Source organism: Balaenoptera ricei, chromosome 14 (genome assembly GCF_028023285.1).
Source record: "Balaenoptera ricei isolate mBalRic1 chromosome 14, mBalRic1.hap2, whole genome shotgun sequence".
NCBI lineage: Eukaryota > Metazoa > Chordata > Mammalia > Artiodactyla > Balaenopteridae > Balaenoptera > Balaenoptera ricei.
Genome location: NC_082652.1, coordinates 52,092,637 through 52,116,476, shown reverse-complemented (window position 1 = coordinate 52,116,476; position 23,840 = coordinate 52,092,637). Strand labels below are relative to the sequence as shown.

Below are 23,840 nucleotides of genomic sequence, written 5' to 3'. Positions count from 1 at the left end.
GGAACCTCCATACTGTTCTCCATAGTGGCTGTATCTATTTACATTCCCACCAACAGTGCAAGAGGGTTCCCTTTTCTCCACACCCTCTCCAGCATTTGTTGTTTGTAGATTTTCTGATGATGGCCATTCTAACTGGTGTGAGGTGATACCTCATTGTAGTTTTCATTTGCATTTCTCTAATAGTGATGTTGAACAGGTTTTCATGTGCTTCTTGGCCATCTGTATCTCTTTGGAGAAATGTCTAGTTAGGTCCTCTGCCCATTTTTTGATTGGGTTGGTTTTTTAATATTGAGCTGCATAAGCTGTTTATATGTTTTGGAGATTAATTCTTTGTCCATTGATTCATTTGCAAATATTTTCTCCCATTCTGAGGGTTGTCTTTTTGTCTTCGTTGTAGTTTCCTTTGCTTTGCAAAAGCTTTTACGTTTCATTAGGTCCCATTTGTTTATTTTTGTTTTTATTTTCATTACTCGAGGAGGTGGATCAAAAAACATCTTGCTGTGATTTATGCCAAAGAGTGTTCTGCCTATGTTTTCCTCCAAGAGTTTTATAGTGTCTGGTCTTACATTTAGGTCTCTAATCCATTTTGAGTTTACTTTTGTGTATGGTGTTAGGAAGTGTTCTAATTTCATTCTTTTACATGTAGCTGTCCAGTTTTCCCAGCACCACTTATTGAAGAGGCTGTCTTTTCTCCATTGTATATCCTTGCCTTCTTTGTCATAGATTAGTTGACCATATGTGTGTGGGTTTATCTCTGGGCTTTCTATCCTGTTCCATTGATCGATATTTCTGTTTTTGTGCCAGTACCATATTGTCTTGATTACTGTAGCTTTGTAGTATAGTCTGAAGTCAGGGAGTCTGATTCCTCCAGCTCTGTTTTTTTCCCTCAAGACTGCTTTGGCTCTTCAGGATCTTTTGTGTCTCCATACAAATTGTGAAATTTTTTGTTCTAGTTCTGTGAAAAATGCCAGTGGTAGTTTGATAGGGATTGCATTGAATCTGTAGATTGCTTTGGGTAGTATAGTCATTTTCACAATATTGATTCTTCTAATCCAAGAACATGGCATATCTCTCCATCTGTTGGTATCATCTTTAATTTCTTTCATCAGTGTCTTATAGTTTTCTGCCTACAGGTCTTTTGTCTCCCTGGGGAGGTTTATTCCAAGGTATTTTATTCTCTTTGTTGCAATGGTAAGTAGGACTGTTTCCTTAATTTATCTTTCTGATTTTTCATCATTAGTGTACAGGAATGGAAGAGATTTCTGTGCATTAATTTTGTATCCTGCAACTTTACTAAATTCATTGATTAGCTCTAGTAGTTTTCTGGTAGCATCTTTAGGATTCTCTATGTATAGTATCATGTCATCTGCAAACAGTGACAGTTTTACTTCTTCTTTTCCAATTTGTATTCCATTTATTTCTTTTTCTTCTGTGATTGCCATGGCTAGGACTTCCAAAACTATGTTAAATAATAGTGGTGAGAGTGGATATCCTCGTCTTGTTCCTGATCTTAGAGGAAATGCTTTCAGTTTTTCACCATTGAGAATGATCTTTGCTGTGGGTTTGTCATATGTGGCCTTTATTATGTTGAAGTAGTTTCCCTCTCTGCCCACTTTCTGGAGAGTTTTTATCATAAATGGGTGTTGAAGTTTGTCAAAAGCTTTTTCTGCATCTATTGAGATGATTAGATGGTTTTTATTCTTCAGTTTGTTAATATGGTGTATCACATTGATTGATTTGCGTATATTGAAGAATTCTTGCATACCCAGGATAAATCCTACTTGATCATGGTGTATGATCCTATTAATGTGTTGTTGGATTCTGTTTGCTAGTATTTTGTTGAGGATTTCTGCACCTATATTCATCAGTGATATTGGTCTGTAATTTTGGTTTTTTGTATTACCTTTGTCTGGTTTTGGTACCAGGGTGATGGTGGCCTCATAGAATGAGTTTGGGAGTGTTCCTTCTTCTGCAATATTTTGGAAGAGTTTGAGAAGGATGGGTGTTAGCTCTTCTCTAAATGTGTGATAGAATTCACCTGTGAAGCCATCTGGTTCTGGACTTTTGTTTGTTGGAAAATTTTTAATCACAGTTTCAATTTCATTACTTGTGATTGGTCTGTTCATATTTTCTACTTCTTCTTGGTTCAGTCTTGGAAGGTTATATCTTTCTAAGAATTTGTCCATTTCTTCCAGATTGTCCATTTTATTGGCATAGAGTTGTTTGTAGTAGTCTCTTAGGATGCTTTGTATTTCTATGGTGTCTCTTGTAATGTCTCCTTTTGCATTTCTAATTTAATTGATTTGAGTCCTCTCCCTCTTTTCTTGATGAGTCTGTCTAGTGGTTTATCAATTGTCTTAATCTTCTCAAAGAACCAGCTTTTAGTTTTATTGATATTTGCTATTGTTTCCTTTGTGTCTATTTCATTTATTTCTGCTCTGATCTTTATGATTTCTTTCCTTCTACTAACTTTGGGTTTTGTTTGTTCTTCTTTCTCTAGTTCCATTAGGTGTAAGGTTAGATTGTGTATTTGAGATTTTTCTTATTTCTTGAGGTAGACTTGTATTGCTGAAAACTTCCCTCTTAGAACTGCTTTTGCTGCATCCCATAGGTTTTGGATCATTGTGTTTTCATTGTCATTTGTCTCTAGGTATTTTTTGATTTCCTCTTTGATTTCTTCAGTGATCTCTTCGTTATTTAGTAATGTATTGTTTAGCTTCCATGTGCTTGTGTTTTTTACGTTTTCTTCCCGGTAATTGATTTCTGATCTCATAGTGTTGTGGTCAGAAAAGATGCTTGATATGATTTCAATTTTCTTAAATTTACCAAGGCTTGATCTGTGACCCAAGATGTGATCTATCCTGGAGAATGTTCCATGTTCACTTGAGAAGAAAGTGTAATCTACTGTTTTTGGATGGAATGTCCTATAAATATCAATTAAATCTATCTGGTCTATTGTGTCATTTAAAGCTTGTGTTTCCTTATTAATTTTCATTTTGGATGATCTGTCCATTGGTGTAAGTGAGGTGTTAAAGTCCCCAACTATTATTGTGTTACTGTTGATTTCCTCTTTTATAGCTGTTAGCAGTTGCCTTATGTATTGAGGTGCTCCTATGTTGGGGGCATATATATTTATAATTGTTATATCTTCTTCTTGGATTAATCCCTTGATCATTATGTAGTGTCCTTCCTTGTCTCTTGTAACATTCTTTATTTTAAAGTCTATTTTATCTGATATGAGTATTGCTACTCCAGCTTTCTTTTGATTTCCATTTGCATGGAATACCTTTTTCCATCCCCTCACTTTCAGTCTGTATGTGTCCCTAGGTCTGAAGTGGGTCTCTTGTAGACAGCATATATATGGGTCTTGTTTTTGTATCCATTCAGCAAGCCTGTGTCTTTTGGTTGGAGCATTTAATCCATTCACGTTTAAGGTAATTATCGATATGTATGTTCCTATGACCATTTTCTGAATTGTTATGGGTTTGTTTTTGTAGGTCCTTTCCTTCTTTTGTGTTTCCCACTTAGAGAAGTTCCTTTAGCATTTGTTGTAGAGCCGGTTTGGTGGTGGTGAATTCTCTTCGCTTTTGCTTGTCTGTAAAGCTTTTGATTTCTCCATCAAATCTGAATGAGGTCCTTGCCGGGTAGAGTAATCTTGGTTGTAGGTTCTTCCCTTTCACCACTTTAAATATATCATGCCACTCCCTTCTGGCTTGTAGAGTTTCTGCTGAGAAATCAGCAGTTAACCTTATGGGAGTTCTCTTGTATGTTATTTGTCGTTTTTCCCTTGTTGCTTTCAGTAATTTTTCTTCACCTTTAATTTTTGTCAATTTGATTACTATGTGTCTCGGCGTGTTTACCTTGGGTTTATCCTGCCTGGGACTCTCTGTGCTTCCTGGACTTGGGTGGCTATTTCCTTTCCCATGTTAGGGAAGTTTTCGACTATAATCTCTTCAAATATTTTCTTGGGTCCTTTCTCTGTCTCTTCTCCTTCTGGGACCCCTATAATGTGAATGTTGTTGCATTTAATGTTTTCCCAGTGGTCTCTTAGGCTTTCTTCATTTCTTTTCATTCTTTTTTCTTTATTCTGTTCTGCAGCAGTGAATTCCACCATTCTGTCTTCCAGGTCACTTATCCATTCTTCTGCCTCAGTTATTCTGCTATTGATTCCTTCTAGTGTATTTTTCATTTCAGTTATTGTATTGTTCATCTCTGTATGTTTGTTCTTTAATTCTTCTAGGTGTTTGTTCTTTAATTCTTCTAGGTGTTTGTTAAACATTTCTTACATATGCTCAATCTTTGCCTCCATTCTTTTTCCGAGATCCTGGATATTCTTCACTATCATTATTCTGAATTTTTATTTGGAAGGTTGCCTATCTTCACTTCATTTAGTTGTTTTTCTGGGTTTTATATTGTTCCTTGATCTGGTATATAGCCTTTTGTCTTTTCATCTTGTCTATCTTTCTGTGAGTGTGGTTTTTGTTCCACAGGCTGCAGGATTGTAGTTCTTCTTGCTTCTGCTGTCTGCCCTCTGGTGGATGAGGCTCTCTTAGCGGCTTGTGCAAGTTTCCTGATGGGAGGGAATGGTGGTGGGTAGAGCTGGCTTTTGCTCTGGTGGGCAGAGCTCAGTAAAACTTTAATCCGCTTGACTGCTCATGGGTGGGGTTGCGTACCCTCCCTGTTGGTTGTTTGGCCTGAGGCAACCCAACACTGGAGCCTACCAGGGCTCTGTGGTGGGGCTAATGGTGGACTCTAGGAGGGCTCATGCCAAGGAGTACTTCCCAGAACTTTTGCTGCCAGTGTCCTTGTCCTCACGGTGAGCCACAGCCACTCCCCGCCTCTGCAGGAGACCCTCCAACACTAGCAGGTAGGTCTGGTTCAGTCTCCTATGTGGTCACTGCTCTTTCCCCTTGGTCCCGATGTGCACACTACTTTGTGTGTGCCTTCCAAGGGTGGAGTCTCTGTTTCCCCCTCTCCTGTCGAAGTCCTGCAATCAAATCCCTCTAGCTTTCAAAGTCTGATTCTCTAGGAATTCCTCCTCCCATTGCCGGACCCCCAGGTTGGGAAGCCTGACGTGGGGCTCAGAACCTTCACTCCAGTGGACTTCTGTGGTATAAGTGCTCTCCAGTTTTTGGGTCACCCACCGAGCAGTTATGGGCTTTGATTTTATTGTGATTGTGCCCCTCCTACTGTCTCATTGTGGCTTCTCCTTTGTCTTTGGATGTGGGGTATCTTTTTTGGTGAGTTCCAGTGTCTTCCTGTCAATGACTGTTCAGCAGTTAGTTGTGATTCTGGTGCTCTCGCAAGAGGGAGTGAGCGCACGTCCTTCTACTCCACCATCTTCAACCTTAGAGCTTCTTTATTTCACCAGATGGTTGGCATTTTTTTGGCAATTAGCACACGTGCAAGGTGCTGAACATACAAATCTCTAGCCCTCTTGATATCTCCCAGTCACTGGTGTTTCCTTTTCATAGAAAAGGAAGCTGCGGTTGGGAGAGATTAAGTCTCACCCAGGATGACCATGGTCCTTGGCTAGGCTGTGGGAATCCCTGGATGGACAGCCTGCATTCTCACCACCCGTCTGGGGTGTGATGACGGCAGAAAAGGCCACACTTACCTTGTGCTGCCTTGTCTGTGTCACCATTTTGCCTGGAACTAGTTTGGGCCACAAGGAACAAGGAATGACTTAGTTTCTCACTGAACCTTACATGGCAGGACTCCTGGATTGTAAGAAAGGAAGCCTTCTGCATATTCAGAAACAGAGAAAGAAGAGGAAAGACAGGCACACAAAGCAGATGTGGGGCTACGAATGTAGGGTCTTCAGATTTTACCCAGACTTCTCTGTGTCTTATAAAATAATGGTTTTTCTAAAGTCATCTCTGTTTAACTGCAACCACTTCCACCATCATTATTCAGCATCTATATTAAAAATGACTTACTACAGTTTTCTCTAAAAATCACTTCCAGCTCTAATGCTCAGGGGCTCTGTGATTCTCTATTGCCTGGTTTTGTTTTCAGTGGTCTAAGTTGTGCATATATGTTGTTTTCTACCCAGATCATGACATCTTTGGGGTACAAGCTTGTCTGTTATTGCACTCACATTTTCCTCGGTGCCCTGTGTCGCTTGCTGGGCACACTATAGGCGCTTAATTGAGAGTTGGAAAAACTTGAAGCTAAGTACTTTGCTTCGAATGACAGTATCCTAATCTTCCAGCAGATGGCAATCTTTCTACATGAATGGTGCCACTTGGACCACTAAAAACAGGGACTACCTTGAGGATGAACCCTAAAAAAGCCTGCACTGTCCAGATTTTAATGAGAATTTAAATATTTTTGAATCCAATTCTAGAAACATTTACCCCTGTTTATAAATAGTAAGACTGAATATTTTCAGAGAAGGACAGAACTTAAAAATTAGTGGGATCTGTAAAAAATCTGAAGAATTTGGCAAGAAATTCTGGTGTGTTTTCATAACTATAAGCATATGCATATTGGTCTTGTATTTTTCACCCTCCAGTATGTTTCATTTCCACAAACATAAGCACTTCCCTTTTAAAACTTTTAAAAATAATACTTTGGAATGAAATGTGGGCTATAGTTTGCCCAAATGGATTCAGTTTGCTTCCTTAGTTGCTGTCCTCCAGGAAGCTAAAGATCCGATAGAACCCAGATTTCAGGAAAGGAGACAGAAGACTCAGCTGATGGCACTGGCCTTCAGAACAGTCCGTAGAAAGGGTCCCTTCTGCAGAAAAGTGATCTGAGCACTCCCTAAGGGTCCAGAAAATTCCAAGGAAACAAGGGATCAAGGGTGGGGTGAATGGTGAGGGGATTAGTCCCTGGTTCTCCTTAGAAATGCCTTAAAATGGTAAAAAAATTGTAATGCATCCAAGAAAGTTACACCCTCAGGAACGTGGATAGCAACCATATGTCTTCTGTTTCTCCTACAGTGTGAACACCCGTCTGGCACAGAAGGCAGCCTCAGTGAGTTCTTAACTGATTTTATTCCTCCCCGAAGAAATCTGCCTGACTTGGGTTCGGCAGAGGTTTGCAACCCCAGGATGATGCCACTCCCTATGGCTTACTCTTTTGCCTATCCAGTCCCTGGATCACTGAGAGGCAATGTGACGCTCAGATATATATAAAGATGGGCTAAGTTTCATAAAGGCACATTAGAGAGGCATCTGCACTGTGTCTTTGTCTGTCTCTGGCATCCTCACGCATTGCTTTGCCTTCCACTTACAAAGCATCTCCCATCTGATGTTTTCCCACTGCACCCATGGTGTGTGTGGGTGGGCTCAGGGCTGAAGTAGAAGAGATGGGGGAGGAGCCCAGGAGCAGCGGAGGCATGCAAGTGTGCAGGGCCCCCCCAAGGGGATATTGGGAACTCTTGCTGAATGAATTCACTGTCCTCTGGGCTCTCCTTCCGCCCTGATACCCTCGAACTCAAGGGACTGCCAAGAGCCCATCAGATTATGTCTTTGAGCAACCACATCAATGATTTCTCCATTCAGATGCCTAGAATGGGTGGTCCATGTGTCAGCTGATTGGTTATATAGTATCATTGTGATTATTAACTGAATCAATTCCCAAATCAGTACATTTGTCTTCCTATTATAAGTGCCGTTATCTTTTGTATTTTTTCTTCTCCTCTTCCATTCTATCCACATCGCAAAGGTTGAAAATGGAATCAAGCATTTAAAGTCATCAGCATCATACAACACACCAAGTTAATTAATTGTGTGGTGGGTTAAAGTTCCTCCACCAGCCACGCATCCTTAATTTATGTCTTAGTTCTATGTTTTTGTTTTCTTTTTTTGGCCGTGCTGCGCGGCATGCAGGATCTTAGTTCCCTGACCAGGGATTGAACCCGCAGCCCCTGCGGTGGAAGCGTGGAGTCTTAACCACTTGACTGCCAGGGAAGTCCCTGTAGAGAGGTTTATGGTTGATCGGACTTTCAGAATAAATGAAATAAAGAAACTCATTTCATGAAACTTACATCAGTGATCATCTTCCCTCGGGTCTTATTTCTCTCTCTGTGGTTGGCCCGTTTCTGTTTCTGCTGCAAAACTCTTTCCCTGGTGGTGCGATACTCCAGTGCAAACTCACTGATGATTCTGCAGAACTTGTTTATGTTCACTTCCCGAATCGCATAAGGTGGGTGACCCATAAAGAGCAGAAAGGAGTGGAACCTGCAGTGAAGAAACAATGGTGGCAAGGGCTTCAGGTTTAAGGAACAAAAATCAGTTGCCTGCAAACTTTCAGTAAAAAACCAATCAGCCAAAGACACTGCTCTTCATTCTTGGGGCTCTGAGATTGAAGAATGAAAATGCAACCAGAAATCAAGTTCAACTCACTTTGTCACTGACAGAGGTGGTGGGATTTCAGGAGATTAATTACTTTTTCTCCATGCTTATCTGTGTTTTAATGTCTTTTAAAACTGGGGTGCAAAACTTTTTTTTTTTTGATAAATTTATTTATTTATTTATTTATTTATTTATTTATTTATTTATTTTTGGCTACATTGGGTCTTCGTTACTGCGCACAGGCTTTCTCTAGTTGTAGTGAGCGTGGGCTACTCTTCATTGCAGTGTGCAGGCTTCTCCCTGCGGTGGCTTCTCTTGTTGCGAAGCACAGGCTCTAGGTGCACGGGCTTCAGTATTTGTGGCTCGCGGGCTCTAGAGTGCAGGCTCAGTGGTTGTGGCGCACGGGCTTAGTTGCTCTGCGACATGAGGGATCTTCCCGGACCAGGGCTTGAACCCGTGTCCCCTGCATTGGCAGGCGTTTTCTTAACCACTGCACCACCAGGGAAGTCCCAAAACTGGTGTGTAACACTTTTATAAGAAAAATGATGAAGTACTATTTTAAGAAAAATATTGCACAGTTTCTAGATCATATGAAAACTGAATAAGGGATAAAGAAATGTTGCTTAGCAATTTTTTGGGAACCCACTTTAATGAATACATGGAATTGACATGAACATATTTTGAATAACATGTTAATTCATGATTTGTAAAAAGATGCTTATAAGTAAATATTTTGAAATATTTTCTTGCAATATCATATGCAATCTTAATTTAATTAGGACACACCAAACAAGCAGCCCTAAATCAATTTATTTCAGCTATTTAGTATATAAATTAAAAATTACTGGATTCTATCTACTTAAAACTTTTGGAAAAGAAATTAAATGAGCAAAGAAGTTCCCAATTTTTAGTTATTAAGGAAATGAGCAAAGAAGTTCCCAATTTTTAGTTATCAAGGAAATGAGAAAGAAAATAGTAGGAGACAGAGGATAATTTTTATGTAGAATAAACAGTATTATATAACTGATACCACTAATTGTATAAAAAAACTTTTCTGATCACTCTAATTTGTACAGCTTGAATAGGGGTTTGGTTTATTTTTCAAATGAAGGACAGTGGCTTATTCTTTTTGTGAAGAATACTGAAGGAAAGCATATGACATGCATTTAAAGGGGGATAAAAAAATGCTGTTTAAAACCAAAAATGCTAGCTAAAACTATAAAACTCAGAAGAAAACATAAAGTATAACTTTTCATGACTTTGGATTAGAAAATGATTTGTTAGATATGATACCAAAAGCATAAGCACCCAAAGAAAAACAATAAACTGGACTTCATCAATATTAAAAACTTTTGTGCTTCAAATGATACTCTCAAGATTGAAAAGACAACCCAAAGAATAGGAGAAAATATTTGCAAATCATGTCTGATAAGGGGTTTGTATCCAGAATATATACATAAATCTTACAACTCAACACTAAAAAGACAAATAAAAATGGACAAAAGATTTGAACAGACCTTTCCAAAAAGATTATTGGCAAATAGCTAATAAGTACATGAAAAGATGCTCAACACCATTAGTCATTAGGGGAATGCAAATCAAAACCACATTCAGACACCACTTCACAATCACTACAATGGCTGTAATAAAAAAGACAGCCAAGTGTTGGTGAGGATGTAGAGAAATTGAAACCCTCACACAGTACTGGTGGGAACACAAAATGGTTCAGCTGTGGTTGAAAAGACACAGTTCCTAAAGAGTTAAACACAGAGTTAACCTATGACCTAGCAATTTCATTCCTATACATATACTCAAAAGAAATGAAACTATGTGTCCACACAAAACCTACACAAATTCCATGGCAGCATTATTCACAATAGCCAAAAAGTGGAAACGACCCAAATGTCCATCAACAGATGAATAGACAATATGTGGTGTATCCACACAAAACTGGCCCCGCTACCTCTCTGACCTCATTGCCTAGGACGCCAGTCACACTTGACTCCTGGTGATTCCTTGAACAAGCCCACCTCAGGGCCTCAGGCCCCCAGTGTGGTGTGTAGGGGACCCTCGGGGGACACAGTTGAGCTGAGAGCCTGCAGGGACTCTAAGGAGGGGCGGGGTGGCCACTCCACTGGGAGGACCACAGGTCCTAACAAGGCATCCAGTGCTAGCTCTTCCCTACGCCCAGAACATTCTTGCCACAGACAGCTGCCTGGATGGCTCTCTTACCCAAGTCTCTGCCCAAATATCACCTCCTCAGAGAAGCCTCCCCTAACCGCCCTACATAAAACAGCGTGTCCTTATCACTCCCTATCCCATTTACACTCTTAATTTTTCTTCCTGGTTCTTATTACTACCTGACATTACATACTGGAGATATGGCATGATATTATATATATTAGGATAGGATAGTGTAATATACGCATGTATTGCCACTTATCACTACTCAAGATCTGTGTGTAAGAGGAATCGAGGGAGGATCCATCAGCCCACAGCTGGGTCCTCTTTTATACGTAAGTACTACTCAAGATTCCTTATCCTCTGCTTTCCAGAACATTGTTTATATCTAGAGGGGATCCAATCTTAACATATAAGTTGGAGATATGATTCAAGTACAGTAAGTCCCCTACATACAAACCTTCAAGTTGCTTTCAAAGGTGCGAACATGCGTGCCAGCCCCTGTATGCCAGCTGTTGTACTGTACTATTGTACTTTTCAAGGTACTGTACTGTAGGATTAAAAGTGTTTTCTTTGTTTTTTGTGTTTGTTTTTAATGTACGTATTATTTGTGTGAAAAGTATTATAAGCCTATTACGGTACAGTACTATACAGCCGATTGTGTTAGTTGGGTACCTAGGCTAACTCTTGGACTTAACGAACAAACTGGACTTAGGAACGCACACTCGGAACGGAACTCATTTGTATGTAGGGGACTTACTGTATATATTTTGTAAACAGGGGAGTAATAAGCAGCAAGTAAAATGCACACCTGAAAAAAGATTCAGATGTGCCTCTGAGAGGAAAGGAACTGTGGCATTCCTTCAGAAGAACAAAGTGGGTATGCCTTTAAGGGAGTAAAACATTTAAGGGATTTTTGTTAGTTGAGTTTGTAACTTTCATAACACATGACAAGAAGGTCTTATGGTTATGGAGGGGCTGGTTCCCCTCATCAGTGTCGTGAGGCACAAGCCAAACACCTCTGATATGTTCCACCTTCCGCCCTTTTCCTCATGGGTGCCACTGAGTAGGGTGTCTGGCCCGGAGGGGTGGATTTGGGGGCACCGGGAAGCCAGTGTGTGGGTGTTCGCTTGTTTTCCACCTGTCTCTGCCCGAGGAATGCCAGGTCCTTGCTGTAGTTCTCCGTGCCTCCCAGGAAGGCCTTTCTCCCCACTCTCACCTGGTCCCCCCTGCAGTGCCTGCCACGGTGTAACTGCAGCCCTGTGACTCCACAGGAATTGGCAAGTCGGTTTGTACATCCACAGAGTGGAACTGGCTGTCACCGCAGCAATGCAGAAGGGCAGGTTAATCTCAGGTTTGGACATCCAGAACAAGATGTTCTTAGCCGGGCAACAGTCTGAAAGTCAGGTTTTGCCTAAAGAGAATTGTCTAAGTTCTTTTTTCTGCTCCTTTATTAAGAGGGGCCACTGGCATCAGACAGGAAAGGGAGCTGGAAGCGCCTGCCCCGTTAGCTCCATGACAGAGGGGAGCAGAGAAGGTGGGCGGCCAGGTGGGTGTCCAATAATGAGCATCAGGGATCCAGGTCACACAAGAGCAACCAGCATCTGGGCAACCAGCTTACCAGGGAGAAAAGGACAATCAGAGCAAACACTATATGCATAGGATACATATCCGCACGTGTCATATATATGCACATACATACACATACATACACACACACACACACACACACACACACTAGCTTAAGGAACAGCTATATCACCAAACTGAGTCTTAAACTGTCTGGGATAAGATGGTTACTGTGACCAGGCATAATAGCTTTACAAGACTTTCATAAAACTGCTCCAGTTTCCTGCCATTCCAAATGGAAACTATTTGTTTATTTGAGTAGTTTTAAGTTGGAAATTGCTTGTATCATACAAAGCATGGAGGGCCAAAGCAGCTTACACTCTCTGCCTCCCCTTTTTAATCATGTTAAAAGCAGGGTGCACTTTGCTTGTAGTAAGAAATTTGACAAAATCTCTGATAAGATCCTCCTACCCAGAAGGCAGCTGTGAGGTCCAGATGAAGTACAGGGAGGGGGATTTACAGTTGAACAACTAAATTCCAAAAGTACTGAGTAATGGTTAGTTGTCAACCTGGAGGGAAGATTCTGTTCCTTATTCCTATCCAGTCTAACACTTAAAGACTCACCTCACCACCCCCCACCCAGAAAAGTCTGGATCAAGAGCCAGGAGGTATGATCACCCAAATAGCACGTGACACAAGCTGAGAGAGGGCTCACAGGCAGACAAGAGAATGAGGTTTTTTAAAAGTTCTGTATGGGTTCAGGAAAGGTGAAGGAAGGAAAGACAGAGTATGGAGGGGGGGAAAAGACAAAAATAATAATAAAAAATGTGAAATGCACAGGGATAAATGAAAATACCACACATTTGTTTAAAAATAATAATGAAGTACTCAAGCACAAGAGTGGGAGTGGGCTTGAAGAGCAGTTCTCTGGGGAAAGCCTGTGGTTTAGATGACCCCAAGGGAGGGCTCCCTTAACAGAATTGCAAGGAGGCCTGTTTCAGAGCGTATGTTATCAGAGCACCTGCTCCAGGGAAACCCCAGCCCGTAGGCCTGAACATTTGTTCATCAAGGTGCAAGGCCCAGCACACAGCACGCAGACCCAGAGGCCGGGGTGAGGGACCTGCAACCGTGTTCTGTGACAAGACAAAGGAGAAGAAAGTGGGGGATGCCTGGTAGGAAATGGCTTGACCTGGGGAGTTGGAAGACCTAGTCTTGGTGCTGCCACCACTTACAAGGGAGACGGCTCTGGACAGCCATGGAGCTGTCCCAGACCCCAGCCAGCCTCCCTGTAGTCAGGCAAGGCCTGACACACCACTGCTGTGTCTCCCAGGGTCCTCATGGATCCTGGGACTTGAAGAAAGGCTGATCCAGAGGATGGGACCCATGGTGGGACCCAGGCTGTCTCTAGGAGGGCTGCAGCACAGAGCAGCCATCCGAGAATCGATGAGAGAAAGGTCTCAGAAGGCAGGCTGTGCTTGATATGAGGAAGGAAGCTTCCTAACAAGTCAAGCTGCCTTCCAAGGATGTGTACTTTCTGTAGGCAGAACTGTTCAGGCAGATGCAAAGATGCAGGGGCCAACTTGCCAGAGATCTTACAGATGCAATTCCTGATCGAGTAGGATTTTTGGACGACAGCGTCTCTGAGATTCCTTCCCATCTCAAGATTCAACGGCATCATATTATTGGGGTGTGTGTGTGTCTGAGAAAAATTAAGTACTCATGAAACAAAAAAGTCCGTCAAAGGTGCACTTGCTATGTACCAAGAATTTACAGGACGATGTTAGTAAATTTAACCTTCAGATCTTGGTTTGCAGAATATCTTCAACATGCCATTTTACTGATGTTTGCATAAGCTCCTCAATCCACTCACCTGTTAATTATTCTTCTATGGACAATCTTTAAAATTATAATTCTCTCTGCACAGTCTTTTAGGAACTCTGACATTCGTTGTTTTAAAACTGGTTTCATTTCATGTTTTGCAATTGCCTTGAGGTGATCCCATGAAGCTTTGCATCGTCTCTCCATCTGACATAAATTATCCTGAAGTTGATCAAAGTCAACCTGAAAATCAGAGAGAGAACATTACAAATGCAATGAAATAACCGGACATCAACCTGACCCAGGAAACCGAACTGCCTCTGGGAAGAAACAAACATCAAAACCCAATTTACATCTTGAAATACAAATATATTTATGGCCTAAAAATTATCCACATGTCTTGACATCAAATTATTTAGTGATAAAACTTCTCCAAATGAACTCAACGCAAGTGTCACCTTTTTTTTTTTTTTTTTGCTGTATTTGGAAAGAAATCTTAAGAAAAGTCTTCGGGCACTGTAAATTAAAACGTGATATCAAGGAATCTAGTACAAGATGAACTGAGCAGATGTCTCATAAAATTTTTCAGAGCTCTCTTTTTCTTTAGATATTTCACTTGAGGTTGGAGGAATGCACCATAGTCCTACATGGATGGCCTTGATATGCTGGGGCCAGTTAAGGGGCAGCCAGAGCTTCTCTTCACCATGATCATTTTTACATTGTGTGACAAATTACTTTATTTATCCATTCATTCCCTCATTCAAACAACACTCAGGGAAAAACTAGTGCATGCCAGTCCCCCTCCCAGGTATGAAGAAGACAAAGATCAATGTGGAAAGAGACCAACTTCCTATTCCCAAGGAGGCTCAGAGTACAGACAGGTGATCACCGAGCACTGAGGATGTACAGAACCCACCAGGCCTCTGTGTCTGGGTGAGTATCGGGGTGTGTGGTCCATCCCATCTGCCAGCAGATGCAAACCACGTGTGCAAAGAACAGATGTGACGGAACATTCACTTTGCTCTTCGGGGAAGTGGGACCAATTTGGATTGACTAAAGTGGACTGAGATGAAGCTTTCTAAAAGAATGCTTTGATAGAATTTCTAGACTAAAAATTATGGGAATCAGAGAGTTAGCCGTGAAATAATACACTTGAGGGTATTTAATGGAGGGAGATGTGAGATAGGGGAAAGAAACTGAGAAGACGAGGAGGGGAGGAAGAAATAGATAAACTGGTGAGCTGAAGGGAGGGGACTGAGGTGGATGGAGAGTGAGGGATGGTGGGAAAGGGCGAGAGCCTGGCAAACAAAGGCCAGGAGGAGAAAGAGAAGGTGGGGAGAGGTAAGCCGCCATCACTTAGATGCCGTGACTGTGGTCACGAGAGCAAGGCTTGGAGGCGAGTGCCCAAGGGGACTGGTTGGAGTGACCTCAGACCTCCAGCCCCACCCTGAGAAAGACAATGGAGAAGGCCAAGTCAACAAAAGTTGAATCCGTGAGAAGATCTGTCACCAGACAGGATGAAGGTATGCTGAGCATAGGAGATGCCCAAGGGGCCAGGCAAGACTTCACACGTCCTGGATTTCTTGGGTGCTATGGTGCCAAAAACAGAAGGCAAGTTTAGGCAGAGGCTAGGGATTCAGGTAAGCAGCGAGCACCGTGGGACTTTGAGAAAAATAATTTGCCTGAAAACAAAGGAATTCTGGATCCAGATTAGAAAAGCTCCATTTTCCTATGATACAATGGAGCTTAGAAAAAAATCTGGCATCTACCTGAAAGAAAAAGGAACGCAGGTTTCGAAAAGAAGGACTGAACAGTTCAAAGAATAAGCCTAGAAAGGGTTCCAGATGGTCTGGGATTGACACATAATATCTAAGAGGTCTAGGAGGTTTGATGCCAATTGTAACAGGTCTAATCATAGCTTCGCCATCTGTCCTCATTTGCATCTGGCAGCAACCTTGATCCACAATATCTGTAATAACTTTAATAAGTGTAGTAACTTCAGTTTAGCTCAGAATGTACTGAGCAGCTTGGTACAGTCTAACCAGGCGATGCCTGTCCAGCACTGCAGTGGGTACAGAGCGGTCGGGCAGAAACCACGTTAGAGATGGTTTTCAGGGAAGAGAATCCACTGTGAGCCTTTAAAGGTAGTGGCAGAAAAAAGTGACCTCACTGCCAATGGAAACCAGGTGGAGAGCCTTTGACCAAAAGGTGTTTGAGGGTGGAGCTTAATGTAGCATCTTTTGAGGAGAGCTAGAAGGCTGCCTCAGCTGGCTGCCTGCTGGGGCTGACGAAACCACCATGATCCGAGTCTTCACAGTTACTTCATGGCCTCAGATTCTGTAACTGGCCCCACTTCATGGGGGAGAAACTGTTGCACAGAAAGGTTAAGGAACTTGTGAGAGGCACACAGCTGGTTAGTGGTAGAGCTGGGATTTGAACCCACATCTCTCTGGCTCCAGAGTCTAAGTTCTCAACCGTCATGCCTTAAGCCTAGGTTTGTCCCTAAAAAGTTCCACCCCAGGGAGAGAGCTGGCCTGGCCTTCTGTTGTGAGAAGGAAGTCCTCACCAGGAAGCCCTCTCCTGAGGACTGCTCCACATGGGCCACCTTCCATGTGTAGGAGGACATGGAACTGTGCTATGAGGTAGTCAAGTCTTATCAAGTTAGTCTGGGGTGGAGCGGGCCAACTCAGGGACGAGAGCCGGGGCTGCAGAAGGGATGGGGTAGGGAAAACACACAGTATGAGTAGTCTGGTGCGTTAACAGCAAATTCTTTGACACTCATCCCTTCAGAATGTAAAGGCTAAAATCCTTCCCTTTGAATGTGAGCCAGCTTTAGTGACCTGGTTCTAACGAATAGACTGTAAAAGCTAGGTCACAAATGGGGAAGAGCTTCTGCCTGGAGCTCTTGTGTGCTCTGTCTCAGACCACATATTTGAGGAAAGGCCATCTGTGAAGTCATGGAGCCCTGGGAGAGCCCTGGGAGAGCCCGACATGGGAAGGAACCGAGTCCTCTCTCTAAGAACTAACAGATGAGTGAGCCACCATGGGAAAAACTTCCCGGCCCCAGTCGAGCCTTCAATGACTGCAGCCTCAGCTTGACTGAAACCCCAGGAGAGAACCTGAGACAGAACCACTCATGAAATAATGTTTCCTATTGCCAAAATTCATATGTTGAAGTCCCAACTCCCAGTACCTCAGAATGTGACCGAATCGGGAAATAGGGTCATTTTAGATGTAATTAGTTAAGTTAGGATGAGGTTGCAATGGAGTAGGGTGGATCCCAATCCAATATGACTGGTATCTGTATAAGAAGGGGAAATCTGGACATAGACACACAAGGAGAACACCATGTGAAGATGAAGGCAGAAACTGGGGTTATTTCCAGCAAACCACCAGGAGCCAGGAGAGAGACATGGCACAGATTTCTCTCTCAAGAGAAACTGACCTGGTCAACACCTTGATCTCAGACTTCTGGCCTCCAGAACTGTGGAACAAATTATTTCTGTTTTTCTAAGCTACCTAGTTTGTGATGCTTTGTTACAACAACCCTAGGAAACTAATACATTATCCTGAGCCACTAGCTTTTGGAATGATTTGTCACACAGCTGTAGATAACTAATACATGCAGGTAAAAATGTAAGGAAGAAGCGCCTACACGGTCACCTGCCTCCACTCCTGAAGCCATGGGGTCAAGTCAGTGATCACACTTCACTGTTGCTCTCTGAAAGCTAACGTGACTTGTCAGCACTCTGCACAAGCCTGTGAGTCCCCCCCCCGCCCCTCTAGGAGCAGCCAGAGCTATGCCCACCTCCACTCATTTCCACCAGCCCCTGGTGGGACAGTTTTCTTCCAGATGCCAGAGTAACCTGCTCTTCGGGGGTTGCAGTGATGACACCCAAAGTGACACACCAGGGGACGGAATGAATGCAGCTGGGGCTGGGGGTCCTTGAAGCTGATTTTGTACCTGTCTACACATAAGAGCCCCTCAAAGCCCCCCAGAACTTTGGGAGTAAAGGCTAAGAAGTGGTGGTAGATGCCCTCTTTGCATCCTGTTGTAAGTCACATGGACCTGGGTCAATAGTCATCCTTCGTAATTGCCGAGATTAATGGGGAGAAGCTACCTGCAGTTCTGGCTTGTGTAGCCAGTCTTTAGGCAAGGAAAGGCCTGATACTGAGGGGGCCCAGGGCAGTCACTGGGGGCCAGCCTGGTGTCAGGGCCCCTAGGCCAGGGCGACTGTCATCACAAGCAGGCTCCACCCAGCAGAAGGCCCTAGAAAGAACAAAGCACTACTGATTTGTAAAAAGGGAACTGATTTGTTCTGGAAACAGGACCAAATGAAGGGGATCCAGAAGCCCTGTCTCAAGAATTATAGGCAGACTCTATCTCAAGAATTATTACTAATAAACTGTCTTCTGAGAAGGCGCTCATACGGCACCTAGAAGACCCCCGTTGGGACGCTCAGAAGGGCCTTTGGAATACTGACGTAATATTTCTAAAGACTTCAGAACAGTGCCTGGCACAGAGTAAATACAGAGAGCCCCTGTGAAATAGAAAAGTCTGTCCACTCTCAGAGCTGCGGGATCGTTGGCCTTGCCTGTTTCTGCCTCAAGGCAGGGCCACCGTCAGGCTGGCTCAGGGCACCCAGCTCAGTGGACCTGGCAGCTGCTGGCCTGAGACAGGTGAAGCAGGGTCCCAGGCCCCAGGTCCCCAAGCCAGCTCTGTGGGGGAAGGCAGAGAGAGGGAAAGCTCCTTGAAGGGGAACCTAGCAAAGCCCTTTCCCCCCTCTGCCCACCACAGTCTCTCCTATGTTCACACTAGATTCCAACGTGTCTCAGAGCTAAACGTTGTTCTGCTTTCAGCTCCCCAGCCGGGTTGTATTTCTGGGAGTTTCTTCCACACACTGACCTGGCCCTACTGAAGCCCCTCCCTGTGAGTTCCCTGTTGCTTCCAAGACCCTTACATCTCCCAGTTCTGTTGTGTTCGGGATCCCTCTGGGGTTGTTTGGCCCCAGGGATGCTCCTGCAGCGGGGGCAGCTGGCTGTCCAGCTCTTACGACTAAACCATAAGCTCATGAAGATTTTAACTCTGCACTAAGTTTAAGAGCTTGCAGCTGAGGGGCCAATGCTCTACGCTGTTTACAGCCCTATAAAACTGTTCCCTCGGTGTAAGATCATGGGCATGGCCAATCTGTAGGGGTCAGGGGGCCAGGCGTGCCCTTAGTTTCCTGGCTCCACACCTCACTGCAGGGTCCTATGGAAGTTTGAGGAGGAGCCAAATTGCAATTTTGCACATTTTTGCCCACCTAAAACCAGCTGGGTGATTTCACTGCTCTGGAGAAGCCAGCCTGGTGAGTAACGCAGCTGAACAGGGGACGCCAGGGTTAGGACTGCCTGGGATGGCAGACTTGCTTCACATACCTCAGCAGGAAAGAATCTGACAGAGAACCAGAGATGGGAAAATGATCTCAAAAGTCCATTAGAAGTGGCATGAGATGAGTTTTATTCACAAACTCTAGAGCAGGGGGTGCAAGCATTACTTGGGCATTTTAGTTAACAGAGCCTGTGCTCCGCAGAGATGACTGATGCAGAGCCAGCCTCTGGGGACAGGCACGCCCGCTCTTCCGAGCCCCGGACATACCTTGGCTGACCTGGTGACGGCCCCAATCTCTGAGTACAGATCAGAGCTGTCCGGGAAGTTTTCCACCACCATGGTGCACACGTGGTGGAGAAGTGACTGCTTGTGCACGGTGTCTTTGACTTCTGGAACCTTCTCGAGGTAGCTTAACTCAAACGCTTTGGCCTGTTTGGGGAACATTAAATAAAAGACAGGAAGAACAAGTTTCACGCAGGTTCTCAGAAAGGCGCAAATGGTTAGAATCAATGCTCTCTTGAAGGAGCCCAATATTTAGTTCCTCTGTGACTGAAGCATCTCAGGCCACACGCTCCATCATCCTTAGTTGATCACACACGGACCAGCCACCCTGAGAGCAAAATGAGCCTCCAGCCCTTTCCCACCACGCCCATCAGCCACGGACTATCCCAGGGCTCTGCTCCTAAATCAGGGTGCTGGGATGGGGCGAAGGGGGTGGGGTCTCTGCCATGTAGGTATCTACAACTTCCCTAATCCCTTCCCTGCTGCTTTTCTACTTCCTGGCCGAAGACAGGCCATTAAAACAAACAAACAAAAGTTTGTTTATAATGTGTATGAGTATAAATATTTAAGTGATAAGCTCAGGGGAAAAAAGAGAAAAAGAAAAAAACAGGGTAGAAGAAAATAGCTCCAAAGTCAATTTTGGGAGGAGCCAAGCTTCATAAGGAATAAAGTGCTTATTTTTCTAAGTTTTCTTATTTATAGCAAGATACAGGCTTGAATAAATAGGCCCTGATATTTTAAGGACAAAACTTCTAGATTTTCACCAAAAAACACAAAAATTGTTTGTTCAATTGTGCTTTGGAGGACCAGAGGTACGACCTCCACTGGAAAGAGAAGGGCAGGGATTTTGTGAAGGGCAGGGATTTTGTGAGGAAGGGGATGGGAAAGACTTACATTAGTTCCATTTAGAAAGTTCCCAATGGCTAAGAGAGTAGACAGGATGAAGCCCAAGGTTTTATTGTTCTCCAACTGGTCTATTCCTTCCTTCAGGTCCAAAAGTGGTTCTGCCACTTCCTTTCAATTAAAAAAAAGTTAGAAGAAGGTGATAGAGAGCGTAAATTTTGGTTTTACTTTGTTCTTTTTAATTTTTGTACAAGGTCATTACCAGTGGAGTTCTCCCAGTATAAGGCAATCCCATGTGATGGGCACATGCTCCCAGGTGTGGAAAAGAGCGGAAAGGCAGCAGGAAAAAGTCTAGCCCCAAAGTCTCCTCAGTGGAGACCAACTGGGTACCTGTGGCTCACAGGAGCTTGGTTGGGTCACATCTGCTCTGTCTTCCCCTGTTCCTGCCCATCTCCCAAGCTCAAGCAGGACACTCAGGTCATACTCTCCTCCCATTCTCTCTTCTGATCATGGTTGATGTCTATGAAACTCTTCACCTGCATGTTCCTTCAGCATCTGAACCAGTCTTCCTCTTTGCCTTTCTCCTCCCAGGCAGATGACACTGGAAACTGTGGTCTCACTGTCCCTGGACCCAGGTCTCCTAACCTCCCCTCTAGGCACTCTGTGGCTGGCCACCTCTTGGCCTGGGTTACTTTCTAGAAGGCCATCGTCCTCATTACTCCAGCTTTCTTCATAACTCCCACTCTCTCGGGTGTCTAGCCTGCCCTGTAGCCTCATGGCCTTGGTCTCCCCTTCCCTCTGTCTTGTTGTTCTGTAACCACCCCCCCCCCCCACCTCAGCGTCCTCACTGAGGCTCTCCCCAAGCATGGACCCCAAAGCCAGAAGCTTCAGCTTCATTCTCTCCAGCCTCGCTTCTGCTAGGCAGGCCCTCCCAGTCCCCAGCCAAGGCTGACTCGATGACCTGTTTTCTCCCTGAAGTTACCTCACTTTTCTCCAGAAAAATCACCTGAACATGCTGACTAGTTCTGCAACCATGTCACCCTAGCAGTTCTAGGCTTCTTCAGCCCTGCCTGATTCTCGAATGGAGTCAAATATAGCAGTTCCCTCCTGAAGCAGCCTTAGCCCACTGCTACCTGCCTGGCCCTCAGAAAGGACCGTGCTCCCTCCTTTGCGGAAAGAGGAAGACCACACAGCCTCTCCACCTCCTCCGGGCACTTGCTCTCAGTCAAGCTCACCTCCAGCTCACCATCCATCCCTCCCTTGTCCTCTCCATGGTTCCTTCTTCTCAGCCTGCAAAAAATACTCACCTCTCACCCATCCAGAGAGGACACCTGCTTCTTCCACTTTCTACTCGGGATGAGTGTTCCCATGCTTTCACTGTCAAGGTCCCTTTCCTTCTACTCTCCTCTCAACCTCTTGCAATCTGTTCATCTCAGATTTTCTACTGCGATACTCTCTCAAAGGGACCCAGTGACCTGCTGGTTGCCAAAGTCAATGGCAGTGAGGTGACCATCATCAGATAGAAGGATTGCAAGTCACTTCCCATATTGTGTCTTTCTGTATTGGCTAAATTTTCTACAATGAGCATATAGAGTCAGAAAACCATTTGATAGTTTTTTTGTTTTTTTTATTTTAAACAGTCAAGTATCTGAGGCTGGTGCCAGACAGACACTGCAGAATAAGCCCTCACTGGTAGGCTGCTCATCACTCGGTGTAGACACGACCCCATCACGATCAAACCCTCACCCTTCAAACCCTGTCTCAGGAATACTTCACTATGTTTACCGTTAAAAAAATGAACGTTCTCAACTCTGGGGGCATAGGACTGGCTGCCTTTCTTCCTAAGTGCTTACCTTTTCTGTAGTTTCATAATCCATTTTGAATGCCCAGAGGTGGAGCCGAGCCGAGAGTTCGCTGATGGAGCAGAGTGTAAGGAGGAACTGCTCTGCACTGCCCAGGGGCACCTCAGGGTTGGCCAGCTGCGCTTCCTGGATTTTCTGCTTCTCTTCTTCGGTGGGAATCATGGTTAGAATTTTCTGGAAAGATGGAATGATACAGTATATTCTTAGTGGTGGACCCTTCGATGTTTCCAAATTCATATGGTAACTTCCCAACCTGGTAGTAGAGATATTCTGTTGTCAGTGCTCTTATCATATACAGCTGCTATATACCAAACAAACTTTAGAGAAGAAAAGCCCTACGTAGCATCTAAATTTACATTCATTTGTTTTAACATTCTTTCTCTTTCTTTAAATCTCCTGTTTCATAAGCAACTTGCCTTAAATTTCCTGGTCTTGTACATGAAGGACATTCTAGGCAAGAAAGGGATGGGGGGGTGAGAGAAAGGTGAAAGAATAAGATAGAAGATTAGAGAACAGCTCCCTGTTCCCTAAGAAATAGAGTAAAACCTGTTAAGAATATAATCTTCTCACAGATTAATTTAAGAGCTTACAAAAATAAATCATTTGCCAAGAGCTCACACTAAATTTTGTACGTGGGCCACATTATAACTTTAATTGTTTTAAATATTTCAAGTATATTTCAAATTTTATATAGAAGTGAAAACATCTTAACATCAAGCTCAAGTCTGATTGAGGAAAAAATGATGATGGTACTTATAAAGAGCAATACTTACCTACTAATGGAAAGAGTATCACTTTCTGCTTTTATTTGTTTCTGGTAAAAGTCAATTGTGGAAGGCAGAGGGAGCAAACAGGCATCAGAAGGATTATGACTCTTATAAGTTCAAATTCCTTAGTGATTACATTTTAAAAGAAGGTAAAAATTCCCATCACGTGACATTTAACACACAACATTACGAAAGGAAAGGTGTCATTATTTTTCTTTCATTTATCAAATGAGAGTATCAAAGCAAAGAAATACACATTGTGCCATACTTTTCAGTAGCTTATGTTAATTCATTAATTCTAAGTGGCTTTGGTTACTGCTCTACAATAGCAACCATCTGGATAAAGTGTGGGAAGGAGTTCCGGTTCTGGGGGAGATGGAGTAAGCAATACTCTCTCTGTCCCACTAAATGCAACTGTACACCCTGGACAGCAGGCATGGAGCAACTACTTGAAGACTTAAAAAAAAGAAATAGTGGTAGGTGGATTGAGGAAGAAGACCAGAACTGAAAGTTCAACTGAACTGGTAATGAGTTGACCATTTTTCCTCTGGTATCCCCTAGCCTGGGCTCAGGTAGCCCAAAAATCTGGAAGAGGGTATCAGGTGCAGACAGAGAGAACGCCAGGGGAGCCCTCTGGTTCTGACTCAAGGTGTGGGAAAGGGTCTCCTAGCGGTGGCGGCAAGGTTGGCAGTTCCTAAAACTCAGGTGGAGGGAACATTCCTCTCCAGTCAGTGGAGCTGTGGTCCCAAGAGGTGGGGCAAACCCCTTATGCTTTTCTTCTCTATCTTCTCTCTGCTTGGCCCCAGACATGGGCACAGCCATAGCAAGTGCATGGTAAAGTGAG

At 43.6% G+C, this 23,840-nt stretch overlaps 1 protein-coding gene across 11 annotated transcripts in view; it reads right to left on the bottom strand.

Moving 5' to 3' along the window:
* Positions 1-23,840, bottom strand: part of FHOD3 (formin homology 2 domain containing 3) — a 505,109-nt gene that overhangs the window by 22,564 nt on the left and 458,705 nt on the right. For all 11 annotated transcript variants that reach the window (XM_059895637.1, XM_059895638.1, XM_059895639.1 and 8 more), the window contains 5 exons: positions 22,221-22,403; positions 20,419-20,538; positions 19,510-19,671; positions 13,924-14,114; positions 7,997-8,189 (listed from right to left, as the gene is read on the bottom strand). In XM_059895637.1, the coding sequence (XP_059751620.1) occupies positions 7,997-8,189; positions 13,924-14,114; positions 19,510-19,671; positions 20,419-20,538; positions 22,221-22,403 (849 nt within the window). The remainder of the gene's footprint in view (positions 1-7,996; positions 8,190-13,923; positions 14,115-19,509; positions 19,672-20,418; positions 20,539-22,220; positions 22,404-23,840) is intronic.